We start from the raw sequence: 16,069 nt of genomic DNA, 5'->3' as shown, positions 1-16,069 counted from the left end.
ATTACTGCTGTGAAGGTAAAAGCAGTATTGTCTGACATAAATAGGAGTTAAGAGTAAAAAATAAACAGGGTTTTCAGGTTGATTGCCTCAATAAAGTTTTACTGGAACAAAGCCACGCTCTTTCATGAAGCTTCTGTGCCGCAGTGGGAGAGTCAAGCAGTTGCAACACACACTGAAGGGCCTGTGAGGCTTCAACTATGTACCGTCTGGCCATTTAGGAAAGTTTGCACACCTCCGAAATAAATAAAACCTTGTCCTAACTAGGTACAGCTGCCTGTCCTCTCTCTAGTAGAAAGAGGGAGTAGCAAAGGTTTAAGAGGTATGAATTAAGGATGTACTGGCATCGAACTGAGATTTTCTCATCAGTAATACAAAGATCGAACGAATATGGAAAAGGGACTGACTTCATCACTCTCCGATTTGAGATGATTGCATACGAAGTTTAGTGCTCCCCCAAATTAGGTTTCTTGTAGGCTGTGTGCAGAATTTACTCTGGGGAAAACACTGTACTGAACTTGACGTGAAATTAAATAATACATGATAGAAAATGCGATTTGGGAGCAAAGGTGGGTGAAGATACTGAAACTGGGTAGCATTAAATCCACCGCAGATCGCGGTCATTAGAGAAGTGAGGTGTAGTTGAAAAGCTCCCGGAACTGGAATGAGGACCCATGGCTTAAAGCCAGCAGTGTGCTTTAAGTGTATATATAATATAAAGTCTGGGACCACCGACTGCCCTATTATCACCCATGTCCCTCCTGCCATGCGGCTGACTGCACAAGCAGGCCAGGGGTAAGATTTGGTTGGGAGAAGGGAGATGATGGACTCAGGGAAGGTGGGCCACAGAGTCCCAAATAAAGGGTGGAGAGAGATGGAAGGTACCCTAGGGACAAACAAAGGAGGAAGCAGGGAGTGAAAGAGACTTTGCTTCCTTGGTGATCCGGTGCCAAGTGTACGCTGCCCGGGACACCCCGATGGCCTCACCTTGAGCTGACTGATGCAGGGAGGGGCCCAGGCGTCCTTTCTAACACCCCAGTTTGGTTTTCCCCATGGAGTTGGGTTCCACGATACCAGGATCCCATCCCATTCTCTGATTACACACGTCCCAGCATCTCCAGGCAAATGAGCCATCTGCCTCCCAGTTTCCAGTAGCCGAGGAAGGCGGATATTTATTTTAGAAACTATGCCTGCAAGCTTTAACATAATATTTGGGGCTGTATATCTACACGGTGGTGTTATAAACAATTCAGAATGAAGAGAGCCTCTGCCCTTCGCTTTTCTCCTGGAGGAGGAGCTGGGCTGTATAGTTATTAAAATAAAAAGCATCTGTGGCAGCAGCAACCAGAGCACAGAACAGAGCCCGTGTTACCACCAGAGGAAGAATCTCCCTGGGAGAACAGCGATCATTATTTAGGACCTACTGTGTGCCACGCAGGGTGCTAAATGCATCATCCTCCTAATGGGCGATGCACGAAACAATCCAGCAAGGTTGCCCCACGTTGTAGGTTAGCTCCTTGCACTTGAAACAAAATGGCACCTCTTGCCAAGGATGAGGCAGCCAGACGGCAAGGTCGGATTTGAACCCAGCTCAGGCTCACTTTAGAGCCCTTTGTTCCTTTGCTCGGCTCTGTCCTGTCGGCGTCATGGAAATTTCTCCTTTTTCTGAGGTGAGAATGTGCTGAGCGTCCCTTTTCCAGGAGCCAGGCTGCAGGGAGAAATGTGTTAGTAAAGCTGAAGGAATTTTAATACTTCCTTTGCAGTCTGAGTGTTAATGGGCCTGAAGTCCCACAGTGGCACTGACATCACTGGGCTGCCAGTGCCCAAACGGAATTGGGTTTTTTTAATCTCCTGAACAGATGCAGGAAAACAGTAACATTTGGCAAGTGGAAAGGGACAGCAGATTTTTACTTTCCAGCTTCTGCAACGTTTTTAGATACAAAAATAAAAAGTTTCCAGCCCTTCTTTTACTTTTGGGGGGCTCTGTGGGGGATTTGTGTGTGTGCGCGCGCGCGTGCGCGCGCGCGCGCGCACACGCACGGGGTAAAAAGGAGAGGGGCGGGGTAAAAAGGAGAGGGGCGGGGTAAAAAGGAGAGGGGCGGGGTTAACGCTGCCTCTCGGTGCAATAGAACAAAACGCTCACGCTGAACCTTGGGAAGGCAGTAACAGGCCAGGACGCAACACGGGAACAAATGAAGAAATAAACTAAAATTAGAAAGACATTAAGTGCCCTGATGATGATTTTTATATAATTTCCCAACTACACAGGGCAACCTACAATATGAATTTCCTCGTTCTAAAGCCAGTAAAATCCAGCCATGGAACCAATGAGCACATTGATATAATTTGCGCCTCAACAGTAGTGATTTTAACCGAGGTTAAGTGCCTTTAATCCAAAAGGTTTGTTTTAATGTAAGTTTAACAGTAGAGGGGAAATGAAACACAGAACAACAGAAAGCTCTCGTGGAGGTATCAAAGTGTCCACGCAAAGCACATTCATTCTAGCCAATCGACCCGTGGGGATGTTCGTGTCTGAGGGATAAATCAGAATTTAAAGACTTTATAAAAAGCTGTTTTTAAGCTCAATATGCCCCAAATGAGAAGGTGTCAACGAGCACTCAGGGATTCCCCAAATCAGAGATTATTCAACTGCTTTATTCTACAAATATACTTATGCAACTGTCACGGGGGCAAAATTGTTGTGAAATTAACGCTGAACAGCGTTCTCAAGCAAAGTCAAAGACATGTTTTGCCCACCACTCAAAAAGCATGGCCCACATAAACATAAGCTCAAAGGCAGTATGAAGAGGTTCCTTTGTGAATTAGTGGCCGGGGTTTTTCAGAAAGAAAAGCAACGGAATGGGGGTGGCAGGCACAGTAACCTCCGCAGCGTTTCTGTTACAGACATGGGGCAAGGGCATTCCATCTGGAAGGCCAGAGGCCCAGAGGAACCTGGTCAAATGTAAGAAGCATCCAGAGCCCACTACTTCCCCTTTATCATGGCACATGAGTCTTGATTCTGGCCTGCTTCGTATCTTTCATTTTCCTATTGGCCTCCTGACCCCAATGTCTAGCCCATCCTTGGATCCCCTTTTTTGTCAGTGAGCAACCTGATGGCCTAGAACTGGCCAAGTGAGCCCCAAATCCCACCACTTGTCCATGTTAGCTTCTCCGCCCTTTTGGGCTTTTGCCATGCACAGTTACACAAGATGCCTGCTCTGCTCAACCATTTTCGACAGCAAATCCACCAGAAGATTTAATGTCCTCTAGGGGAGAGAACTGGCAAGAGGAAGCTGATTGGAGAAACCCTGTTGTCTAAACAGGATTAAAAGCATCAGTTCTCACATGCCTAGGCTGTCAGTCAATATTAAAGTTCCTCTTACCCAGGTAGAAAACACAACCCCAAAGAAGCTGCAGAACTTGTTCTGGGCCCACAGCAGGTAAGTGAAGGGCTGAGGCATGCATACCCAGAACTGCTTTGTGCCTGACACCTTTTCAGGAAGGAAAGCTAGGGACATGTTGGATTTGGCTGTTGTCTTTTAAAATAGCAACATCGAAGGGCACCTGGCTGGCTCAGTTGGTGGAGCATTGGACTCTTGATCCTGGGGTCATGAGTTCAAGTCCCCTGTTGGTGGTAGAGCCCGCTTAAAATTTAAATAAATAAATAGTCACATTTAACCACTTGACCAGTCTAACTTCACTGAGCAAAGCATCATGCTAACCTCAGGGCTACAAGGTGAGGAAGACATGATGCTTGCCTTGCCTTTTAGGAGTTTATAATCAGTCAAGCCAGGGAGCCTCAGCGGTGTGTGAAGAATCACACTGTAATCAAGTCTGTGACTCATGGGGGTATATTCAAAGCGCTATAGGAACATGGGGAAGAATGAATGGCGTGGAGTGTGGGGTGGGGTTCAGGGAGGCTTCCCAGAGAAAATGACATTTCTGCCAGCTCCTGGGGCTCATCTGAAGGGAAGGCAGCAGACAGTCAATTCCAGGGCACAACCTCCAGAGAAACATGGAGCTGTGAGGCTCGTGGGTCAGCATGGCCCAGTGTGGCTGGAAGTGGGGGTGCCTATTGGTAGGAGAGGAGCAGATGACAGTGGGAGATGAGCTGAGCATGAGATCACAGAGCAACCACAGGTGGCATATGTCACTGACCACTGGGTGAGTGACCTAAAGCAGAAGTAGGCAAAGTGTGGCCTTTGGGCCAAACCCAGCCCTCTGCTTGTTTTTGTAAATAAAGTTTTATTAGAGCACAACCAATCTTTGTTTATGTACTTTCTATGGTTCCTTCTGGGATACAGTGACAGACCAGAGATCACACGGCCCACAAAGCCAAAAATATTTTCTTATTTGACCGTTTTAAGAAAGTTTGCTGATCCCTGGATTAAGGATTTGAACTATTCATTTGGATTCCTGTAATTGACCCAAATGCCCATGGTCAGGCTTTCTATATATACTCCTACGGTCTCTATGTGGCATCGTCTTAAACCTTCTCCTTCCCCATCATGGACAATTAGTGGTTTATCTGTCTCATAAGCTTGTCCGGACATCTCTTTCACAATCCTAAATTTTATGTCTTCCTTTATTCTCTTATTTCTTATTTTAGGGCCACATACTTTCCTTTGCTGACATCGCTCCGAGCCTCCCACCCCACCAGCAGTAGCTCATCACTCAACTTTGAGTCATTTTGCTTCCTTTGCCTCCTCCCTAAGTTCTTCATAAATTTTTGTACCACTTTTAGAATGCTGCTGAAAATCGATTTTTTTTCACTTGCTGCTACCGCTTTCAGATCCCGTGCTTTGACAAATAGCTATTCCTCTGCAAAAAGCCTCCACTAGTTTTACAAAGCCCTTGGAAAATACAAGGTATACCCACCAGCATTTACAGAACAGAAACAGGAAGAAATAATCATGCTTTTCCGACCCCCCACACTAAAGGATTTCTTTTCCTAGGAAATCCCCTTATACATTGAAAACCAAATTTGAGCTATAAAAATTAAATTTGTACATGATTTTCTAGGGGGTACATCTCTGATATGCAACAAGGAGCATGATTATTGTTTAATTAACCACTTGCAATAGTATCAAAAAGGGAAGTCAGAGTTGTAAAAGATGCTTTTTATGGCATGTAGTATGTATTACTACCAGGATCCAAATCCCAGCACTGCCCCTTACTAATTGTGTTACCCTAAATTAATTAACCTCTCTGTACCTAAGCTTCCACATCTGCCCAAAAAAAAGGGGAAGGAAGGGATTATAACTAATCTATCTCAAGAGTTGTTGTTAGGATCGAATGGGACAAAGTATTAAAAATGGTTAAGTAGTGCCTGGCCTATAGAAAACACCTAGGCTACGTTAGCTATTACTATAATAGGATTCTTAGGTTTCTTTCCTTAAACAGCACAAAGAATAAGAACAGCACCCTGGGACCTGACGGGTCTTCCTGAGCATGGAGTAAATTTTTACCTTCTGTCTTTCCGATTCCCTACTTACGGATGCTTTCCTCCCACACCTGGCCCACCTGGTTTGGGCGGGATCAACCCCAGGGCTGGGCTCCAGGGATTGGCACGTGATCCAGACCTAGCCAATCACAGTGGTTTACCTCTCCAGCACCCCCAAGGCGGGACAGTTATATGGGCGCACGAGGCCAATGAGAACCAGGTCCCGGGGCACTGATGGAATGACGGGGCCCCGAGCCTCTTTTTGTGTCAGGTAGACTCTCAGCCGCCGCTGTTGGTGGCATCTTTAGTAGCCATTTATAAAATCTTCCTGGAAACAAAACCAACACGGTAAGAAACAGCTGTGGGAGGCAAAGGGGAACCATTCCCTGAAGAGGAAGGCAAGCCCTCAGGTGCATATGGGTTACTCTGGACTGTCCAGTTCCCTGTGCCAATGTTTTAAGCTTATGCCAAGTTTGAGCTGAGTTTTCTGTCACTTGCATCCCAAAAGTTCTGACACATTCTAATGAGTCCTCATGACCTACAGCAGGAATTGAATGCAAATCTTGCTAATCTTGGTACTGCCGAGAAAGCATGGCAAGAAGAGGGAAGAACTGAACTGTGATCTTGGTTCTGTCTTTAGCCAGCTGGGGATTGCTGGGAAGACAGTTTCATCTTTCTGGGTCCCAGTGTGCTTTTATGTCAAGTGAGAGAGGTGAGTGAAAATCAATCTCTAAGATCCTTTTTCAGTTCTAACATTCTATGAGTCTCTATTATGCTTGGATTCCTTTCAGTTGCAAACACTGTGGTATAATTGGTTACTGATTCTCATATTTTCCTGCTTCTTTCCGTTTCAACTTTAAAAAGATCCTATTAGACCCTCAGTCTCTATACTCCAAGTGTTTATTCCTTTCCCTTCAATTTCCTTCTAAGGAAAATATATTTATTTTTGTATACTTGGGCATAATGATCCCATTTTCTTCTCATTTCTATATTTTTAAATCTAATTAAGGTGATAAGTTCCTTGAGGGTTGAAACTAGAGTTTTCCTGTGGGTGTAAACATTATTTTTTTTTAATTGGCAACCAAGCTGCCAGTTTTTACAGAGCAGCAGGATATGGGTTTTAAGTAATGTAAGCAGGAAATGGGTCTCCAGCCCACACAAAATAAATGCAAAAGTACTGATTTACCCTGAGTCCACATCTGGCTTACTCATTTATAATTTCAGCCTAGACTAAAATTCTCCCACAGAACTGCAGTGTGACAGCCATGTCTACAGAATGTCAGACCAAAAATGGAGTGTCAGGGGATCATCCTGTGAGTCTCACTTACCCATAAAAAAAATCTGGCTATTTCAGGGCAATGCCATGCTTTTCTCTTCAATGGCAGGGTTGGGGGGGCCTGGGCTAAGTGAATATTAGCTCTGTATCTTCACATTCGTTGATTTTAAGTAATTCAATAGCTCTAAAGTGTGGAGGGATCAAAGAGAACTGGCTGGGATGTGGTCAACTGACCCATCATCCACACATAGAACTTTCTGGAGAAAAAAGAAAAAAACCCTCCCAGGAGGGATTGGCAGGATGCTTCCCTGTCTGATGACCCAGTCCATTCTTGTTCATCAGGACCCTAAATACGAACAAGCCCCCAACTTCAACTGCTTTAACTGGCACCTCTTGGCAAGTATAACAAAATTAGCTGGAGGCAGAGGTTTTAGGGTCGGTTGGTGTAGCAATTCAATAATGCCATTCGGGGCCCTACTTCTGTCTGTCTTTCCACTCTTCCATCCATAGTGCCTGCTTTGTCCTAGAGGTGACTTCCCTTGGAGTTGGAGGATAGCTACTAGGGGCACTTGGGGCTACTTGCTTCCTTGTTCACATGCATCAGGAACTGTCCCAATATTCTAAGCATGCGTTTTTTGTTCTGTTTGGGTCATTTTATTAGGACAAAATTTCAAATTTGCTCAGAAGTTACAAGAATAGTACAAAGAACCCCTGTACACCCTTCATCTAATTCACATTTCCTAGTGTATAATATACAACAGTATATTACAATGCTATAATCTACAGTCCATGTTCAGATTTCACTCACTATCCCAATAATGTCCTTTATAGCTATTTTTCTCTCCAACCCAGGATCCAATCTGGATTATGCATTATATATAACTGGCATGTCTCTCTTAATCTGGAATAGTCTTTCAGTCTATCTTTGCCCCTCATAATCTTGGCATTCTTGAAGGGCACTAGTGTTTTGTTTTTTTTTTTAAGTGGGTTATTTGCTTTCTTATTATTGAATTTTCAGAGATTTGTATATTCTAGATACAAGTCCTGAATCAGATGTGCAATCTGTAAATACTTTTTCTTAGGGTGTGCCTTGTGTTTTCATTCATTTCACAGTATCTGTTGAAGAGCAGACATTTCTTATTTTGATCAAGTCTAATTTATCTTGTTCTCTTTTACGGATACTAAGCACAAGTTTTGAATTCATTCTCATTGGACTGGCCTAGGTTACAAATTCACGCTATGAACCAGTAACAGAATATGACAAGCTGGGACAAAGAATAGGATGCCCGGCTTGAGTCAGCTGAACTGTTCCCAATCCTGCTGTTTTTTCCTCAAGTATAGAAACCCAAGAAATGGAAAAGCATATTAAACCCTGGGTACATTTAGGAAAGGCGAAGTATGGAATGGATGCTGGGCAACATCCTCTAGAAGCTGCTCCAGGAAAAAGCCAGTCAACCAGCTGAGCACCCTCAGAGCAGTGCTGCTGGCTCTGAGACCTTTCCCTCCTCAGTGTCCCCACCACCCAATGGCCACATTTCCCAGTTCCAAAATCTGAGAGCCTTTGTCCTGTAACATGCATCTTTGAACCAGCCTGTAAGATCGTGGCTGAAGTACCCGGCTTTTTTTTTTTTTTTTTTTTTTTAAAGAAAGAGCATGCACGAGCTGGGGTAGGGGTGTGGTGGGATGGGCAGAGGAAGAGGGAGAAAGAATCTCAAGCAGACTCCCCGCTGAGAGCAGAGACTGATGAAGGGCTCCATCTCACAACCCTGAGATCATGACCTGAGCCTAAATCAAGAGTCAATTCCTTGACTGAGCCATCCAGGTTCCCTGGTACCTGGCTTTTTGTCTTATACTTTTAGAGGGCAGGGGCCATGTCTCAGGCATCCCCAGAGCCCCCTTACACCACGAGCCCAGTGCCTCACTCACCGTCTGCCTTCACCAAATCCCCAAGTCATGGGCTGAATGAAGCAGCAGCAATCACATTAAGTGCTTCCCCAGCACACAACCCTACGTCTTCCTTAGGCCTGCCCGAGCCAAGCCATTTCTTGTCACTTTCATGTCCCCTCCATGTGAAAGCACCAAAGAGAGAAATGTAAGTAATGAAGTTTTTTGTAGTGTACATACTGTCTTTATTAAATGATGTATATTTCAAGTCCCCATTATCAGATGTTTACGGACCGCTAATTTTTAATTTACTAAAATGTTCTCTTTTGCATTAAAAAATGTATAATTATTTGGAGGAGGGGGTGGCTGGGAGGAAAAAAGCCTAAATCAAGTTTGGAAAAATGCCAATGCACCGAGTTTCTAAATATTTCTCCCACAACAGAAGTTTTATGCCCCCCTTCCCTCTGAAAAAGGGCTGATTATTACTACCATTAATATCCATGCCTCTCGTCTCATTTTGTTCCCACTGATACAGGCAAAACTTCTTGTTCCCACTGTCAGGATGGGGAAATGGAGTCTCTAAGTGGCTGTGTGATATACCTGAGATCCTCGTGGCCCTGAAGCCCACGGGGAGTTAGTACCACTCTGGAATACAGATCCGCCATCCACAACACACAGCTCCTGCCTTTTCCCCAACTGCCACTCCAGTTTTATCTGAAAACCCCCTCAGTTCTTCTGTTTTCCTACCCCTTCTGTTTACACCTAGCCTTGGCAATCTATCCTGAGTGTCACGTCTGAGTTCCGTGAACTCTGTCCTCTGCGACTTGATTTTGGAAGCTGAGCAAATCATATTTATAGATTAGACAAAGACAGAAAAAAAGTTTTTTGAGCCTCCACTTACATTCTTTGGACATTCCCACTTCAAAGCACTTCTGGAGTCGACAGTATTGGCATCGATTCCTGGTGACTTTATTAATAACACAGTTCTTATCTCGGTGACAAGTGTAAATCATGTTCTTCTGAATACTTCTGCGGAAAAAGCCCTGCAAGCAAGCAAGAAGATGAGAAGACTAAGTAGAACTACCAAGTTTCATGAGAAATCAAAACCAGCCTTATCATTGCATTGATTGCTCCGTCTGAGTCATGAAGTGATGGCAGCAGAAAAATTAAACTTATTTAAGCCTTAAAATCCTTGTGAAATATTAATAGTCAGCTCTCCCTTTGTTTCAAATCAGAAAGCCCCTTTTAATCAAAACTAGACATGACCATTATTATCTTGCTGAAGGAAAAATGAGTACCAAGCTAATTCACTTGGAGAACATTATGCGGAGCTGGGTTCCCTCCAAACAGGCTTAACTTCATAAGCAGCTCCCTTTCTGGCCAGAAAAATTCAGGTGAGCCCACTATCAAGAAACCCAATATAAGAGGCATCACATCTGCAAAAGAAATGATAAGATTCAGGGAAGAATGAGGTCTTCTCAGGAAAGTCTTTTCCACTTCTTCCCCACATATTTAGCTCATTACAACATCTAAAATATGATTTAATTTACAGAGTGTTTAGACAAATATTATCCAAGGCTGGAAACAAGGCATAAAAAGGCCTGCCCACTTAATGGCACATTGGAGTGGTGCTGTCCAAATTGGTAGCCATGAATGACACAGAGCTTTCGAAACAAAAATTAATAAAAATGAAATAAAATTTAAAAATCGATTCCTCAGTTGCACTAGCCACATTTCAAATGCTCAAGAGTCATATATAGCTCGTGGCTATCACACCGGACAGCACATGTATGGGAGATCTTCATCATGGCCCAAAGTTCTGTGGGGCAGCACTGTTCTGCAGCATTAGCTTTTTGACAAGCTTACCTAAGAGTCATCTGACACTCTTGGGAAATGTAACTTTGTTTGACTTACTCTTTACGATGGATTGGACACAGGCTCCGTAAAGACTGTAAAAGGCTGGTAAATTACAAATCTATTTGTTAAGGATAGGTGCAAAGATTTCTGTCTGGCTGAAATATAACCAAAGAGCATTGTTTTATTGCCTTGTAGGACATTAACCGGTTTTGTATCTGACTCTGCAGTCTGATCCCAGCATTCTTTCTTCCTTTCACTGTTATCTACCAAGCAATCTACCTAGCCACCTATATATTTTGCTCAAATCCTCCTTTGAACCAGCTTTGCCATCCTGCTATTTCTCTCATTCTTGAGTTCAATAAATCTTCAACTATGTGCTTACTGAATATTTGAATGAGTTGTTACTTCTCAACTCTCTGAAAATTATACTTTGTCAAAAGCAGCAGTTTATCCCAATTTTTGTGAAAAGCTGATGAAATAAAGCAGACTGCAGACTCATGAGCACATGGTGGCCACCTTCTCCTCTTTGTCCTCCTCATTTCTCCCACACGGTTTTGCAGACAATGGATAATCAAGGGCTGCTTGTTACTCCACAGATGAATGAGCAGTGAGTGAAGGGTATACCTGCTGTCTTTTCTCTCTCCTAATTGCCGGACAAATACCTCCTCTATTGCTAGGAGTATTAAGAGCAGGGAGCTTTACCTTCTCAACTGTGATGTGACTTTTACCTACATTAGCAACAATTCTCTTGGATATAAGAAACACGCCACCGAATGTGCTAAACAGCACATAAGACTCACCATCTGAGTTCAACTTTCCCTGTAGTGCATTAACGCTCCAGGAACCAGAACTAAAAACATTTAGAGCTAAAGCACATTAACAAAGAAAGCTCACACATTGTTTAGGATGTTTACGTGGGCACCCTAGGATTTTAATGTCTAAATAAACATATTTTTACTGGCATGGTTCAACTGTAAACGCCTGGAAATCTTGTTTAAGGTTGCAACTCCTGTCACATCCCAGACACACATTTTCCAAGAAAACACAGTTTATTTTGGTACCTCTGGAGCTACAAATATGCTCCAAATCTAAAATAACAGGTTACCAATACTCCGAGCCTCTAACAGAAAATCTGTGCAGAGTGGTCACCTCAAACATATCTTTTCATGCAAAAAATATACCTACAGGACACTTTTGGCTGCCAGATGTACAAACTCAATTTACAGCAACTGCACTGCTCTCCTGCCAAGAAACACTGACCCATTGGAAGATCCAGTCTTTTCTGCATGTGTGAAACCAGTGAGGTATGGACAAAGGTGACCTCCTCCATTTATTAAAAAGCCAAAAATATTCAGTTCAGCAAATTCTTAGTGAGTGACCAAGACGGGGAGAAAAACAATCTCATGATATACAAATGAAAGGAGAGAGAAGTAAAGAACTTTCTATGTCATTAGTTATCCACTCAGTCTGCTTCAGTAACAGTGTCGGCAGAAACTAAATAGGTCTTCTTGGTTTTCCAATCAGATTTTTGGCTAGATATCAGGAGGAGGTCTAAGTTTCAGTAAATCATTTCCAGCACGGTAGAATACTTGCTGACTAACATATATGCTGGGAGGTATTTTTATACATGGATTGGGTAAACAGAAAAGCCCTCTGAGGCCAAAGAGAGGTTTGCATTCTACAAATCCTCCTCCTAGGAGATGTGAGATATTATTATCTAAGCCTTATTTCCTCATAGACCACTGCTTTGAGGCTTTGAGGACCTAACGTGTGCCTGTGGGTGACACGGGAGCCCCATGCCACCTCAATTCTATCAACTCAGTATTTTTACTTAAGTTGACTCTTCCTTTTAACATTACTTAAAATGGAGGAAGACCTTTAATCTCTGGCTTCATTTGAAAACCAGCACTAACTGTCAATATTAAAAGGCAAATATAACACAAATAAAAGTCAAGCAAAATAATAATCAGATATTATTTCGCTCTCACTAGATACTGGATCTGCTAAGGGCTGAGCACCCCAGACTGTGTCACTTCTCGCTGAAAAGGGAGCTAAGCAAATGTTAGAGACAGACTGGCACTGACTTGAGACTTTCTCTTTGAGGAATTCAGAGAAATTGCTTCTCATTATGTGGTTCAGTGAGATGGAGAGCCACGGACCTGCGCCACCTAGAATTCGAAGCCTCATGCTTTGAGAAATAAAACTGCAACCCAATCTTCTCATACGTAAAAAGGGGCTTTAGAAGTGCTGCATCCAAAGGGTGATAGTCCTTTAAGCAAGTGGATGGGCAGAGACACATCTGGAGGAGAAAGCCCTGAGAAGCTGAGCGTGTAAAAGGAAGGATTTGGTCCCATTGGGAGGAGCAGTCTGGGGGGTGAAGAGGGAGAGAGAAGAGGTAGGAGACAGGAGAGGAAGAGCCGTGGAGAGGAAGTGCAGGGGCTGGATTGCAGCCTCCTCATGACCACTATGTGGCCTTGGGCAACTCAGCCCAAGGAGGTGAAGCTCTCTCGTCTTCTCAGTGAGGGGCTTGGGTGGCTGATTTCCAAGGTCCTTTCCAGATGTACATTTCTGGGATTCCAAGTGTGTCATCACACCAGAGAGTGACAAGGTGGGATGCCTTGAAAGTGAGGATGAAGGAGTTTCTGTGAGCAAGGAAGGGGTGGTGTTTGAAGACTAAGGAAGAACAGGTCCTCCACCTGTACGGGCAAAAACTGCAATTTGCAGGGGACTAGTCTAGGGTTACTGACACCACAACTTTATTCTTTTTTGTTGGGGGGGAGGCCGTGGGGGAGGGGCAGAGGGAGCAGGAAAGAGAGAATCTTAAGCAGGCTCCATGCTCAGTGCAAGCCGGACACAGGGCTTGATCTCACAACTCTGAGATTATGACCCAAGCAGAAATCAAGAGTTGGATGCTTAACTGACTGAGCCACCCAGGCGCCCCCCCAGTTTTATTCTCACTTTCCTGAAACATCCTTTTCCCAGTAAACCCAGAAAAATTCTGTCTTCAAGATGTATGTCACCTCATCCAGGAAGCCTTCTCTGACTGATCCCAGCACACATAAATGCTTCCTCTTCTAGGTAACCCTGGTATTTGCTTCTCTCTCTATATTATTCCAATTTAAGTATAATATTTAAAATATTAAATAGTACTGTTCACTTCGGAGGATATATGGGCAACATGGGGGAAAGCCAGGCTGTGGCCAGCAGTCACAGTCCCGGGGAGCCAAATGGGTATCACAGATTTCTACAACTGGGTGTCACAGTACCACCAGCAAGTGTGACTTCTTCCTTGCTGATGCCCTGACAGAGAAGCGGGGACAGGACGCCAGCTTCCCCAGAACTAAAGTGGGCAGGTTGTTGGGCTCCCACGTGGCCTCGAAGCAGTGTTTAAGGTGCCTTCCCCGGAACCAAGACTGTGGACTTGGGTGGGGGTAGGGAAAGACTGGAGGCAATGGTTATTCGACAGATGGTAGGGAAGTACTTCAGTATTTCAACACCTCATAAAACTGTATGGGTGCATATTAGCTGAATATCCCCAGTACTGGGACAGGGAATTTACATGGTAGATAGTCAATAAACAGTTGTTAAATGAACAGATGATGATGCCCTCAGCTCTAATCCGAGACAGAGTGAGAATCCTGGATGTACTATACCTTAATTCCATAAAATATTCCTCCACAGTAATGCATTCCCTGAGGATGATATTGTCTGTACTTAAGTGAGCAGCCGGATTTCTCAGAAGTTAGTAGAAGATCCACTGGTTTGACATGTAATCATGTCAAGACTTCTGTTGGTTAACCATGTTAAGCATCACTAACATGGATTCGTGTTGGCTAGCTATGATTTCTGTTGTTGATCATAACTTCTGTTGGTTAATCTTGAGTTCTCTAATTATGACTTTTGGTGGTAAATCAGGACTCCTGTGTTTGTGAGAAACACAATTAACACTCTAGCTACTTAAATCAAGAAGATAGATCTGCACCACAAACTGAGTCCAGTGTTTTCTGACCACAGTTTTTCTAACCTTTCTTACCTCATGCTCTTCTACTTTTTGCTATCAATGAACTGGGATCCAAGCAAATGAAAAGAAAAAAAATACTCCTATGGTGGCAAAGGCCACATATGCATTGGAGTGATTTGCTACATGTCTTAGCACTAATCCCAGAAGGCCCACTGCCTACTCAGGTTACTTCTGTCTCCCCTGGGGGATGCGAGGTACCATTGTTCTACCTAATTCTCTCTTACCTACAGTGCAGACACACCCCTAGATCAAAAGGAAAGGTAACCATCTCTTTTAAATCTGAATATTCTCCTGTCCCTAAATATCTAAAATTCATAATTACCTTGGTAGACTAGTCCTATGTCCCAAATCTATCAAAGACATAGAGAAAAGTGCCTCATTGCCCTCCCTGCTTCATGTTTTGATCTGAGGGTAACTTCGGCCACCTTATCTCCTCTAACATTCTCAAATCATTTCTCTAACTCTGATACTTTGTTTTTTTCCTTCCGTGGACCATGTTTCAACTTCTGGTTTTCAGATGTCATCACACATAATATTCCCTACCATCTCCCAAACAGAGTGCTTTTTGTTGGTTTAGATACTAGCTTGGCGATTAAGAACTGGACGTTAGCTCGAGTACCTATGGATCTGAATTCTGACTCTGCTGCTTACTACCTGTGGGACGTTAAGTGAGTTAACGCGAAGGCCCGTTTCCTCATTTGGGATAAGGAAAGCACCTACACTTCATGGGATTATCTAGTGTACCCAATTAAGTAAGGGACACATATAAAGTATGAAACCAATGCCCAGCACATAGCAAGTGCCCAGTGAATGGTAGCTTTTGTTATTGATGAAACCTCCTCTTTCCAAAGCCCTCTTCTGGAAAACTTCCAATACACATTTTGTATTTAAAATAAAGGCTCCCGGATAGGAAAGAACACTGTTCTGAATCTCTGAACAATACAGACTATTGTGGGTAGACAACCTCATGATTCCAAGGGCCATCTTTATATATACTCATTCCCGTACTGATTCATTCATCCAATGCCAATTAACTGGAGTGGATGTGGTGGGTTCTCCTGGGGCATACAAAGATACAGAAAGCATGGTTCCTGCTCTGTCTCAATGTTACCAGGAACATAAAATCAAGTGAATACTCTAGCAGATGCCACCACGCAGTGTGATAAGAACTTTTAATGGAAGCAGAAAGTGAAAAAGTGCCCAGTAGAGTGCCTGGCACATAGTAGGCCCACTTAAAATATTTACTGAGTAAAGGCCATAAGAATTCAAAGGAGTCAGAAGGGAGTTGGCGCTAGATTTCAGCTTTAATGAAGAGGTAAGGCTTCAAACGGCAAGCTTTCCCTGAAGGAACAGCTCAGCTTTGCCAAGATCCCAGGTGAGGACATACAGGGAAGGGGCTGTGGTCCGGGTTGGCAGAGATGTAAATGATGGGCTATGTGTGTGCAAGATGCAGCTGAGAGAGCAGGTTGACAATCAGACTAGGCAGGATCTAGATGGCCATGTCGGGCATTTACTAGGGAAGTACTCACTCTTCTGTGCAGAAGGTGGCTAGGGTCAGAATTATAATCTGCCAAGATTGTTCAGGAGGCTT

At 43.7% G+C, this 16,069-nt stretch overlaps 1 protein-coding gene across 4 annotated transcripts in view; it reads right to left on the bottom strand.

Moving 5' to 3' along the window:
- Positions 1–16,069, bottom strand: part of RARB (retinoic acid receptor beta) — a 385,733-nt gene that overhangs the window by 88,806 nt on the left and 280,858 nt on the right. For all 4 annotated transcript variants that reach the window (XM_021678917.2, XM_021678919.2, XM_021678920.2 and 1 more), the window contains one exon: positions 9,502–9,643. In XM_021678917.2, the coding sequence (XP_021534592.1) occupies positions 9,502–9,643 (142 nt within the window). The remainder of the gene's footprint in view (positions 1–9,501; positions 9,644–16,069) is intronic.

Source organism: Neomonachus schauinslandi, chromosome 1, assembly GCF_002201575.2.
Source record: "Neomonachus schauinslandi chromosome 1, ASM220157v2, whole genome shotgun sequence".
NCBI classification, from domain to species: domain Eukaryota; kingdom Metazoa; phylum Chordata; class Mammalia; order Carnivora; family Phocidae; genus Neomonachus; species Neomonachus schauinslandi.
The sequence above is the reverse complement of the archived record's forward strand: the minus strand, read 5'-3'. Positions and strand labels throughout refer to the sequence as shown.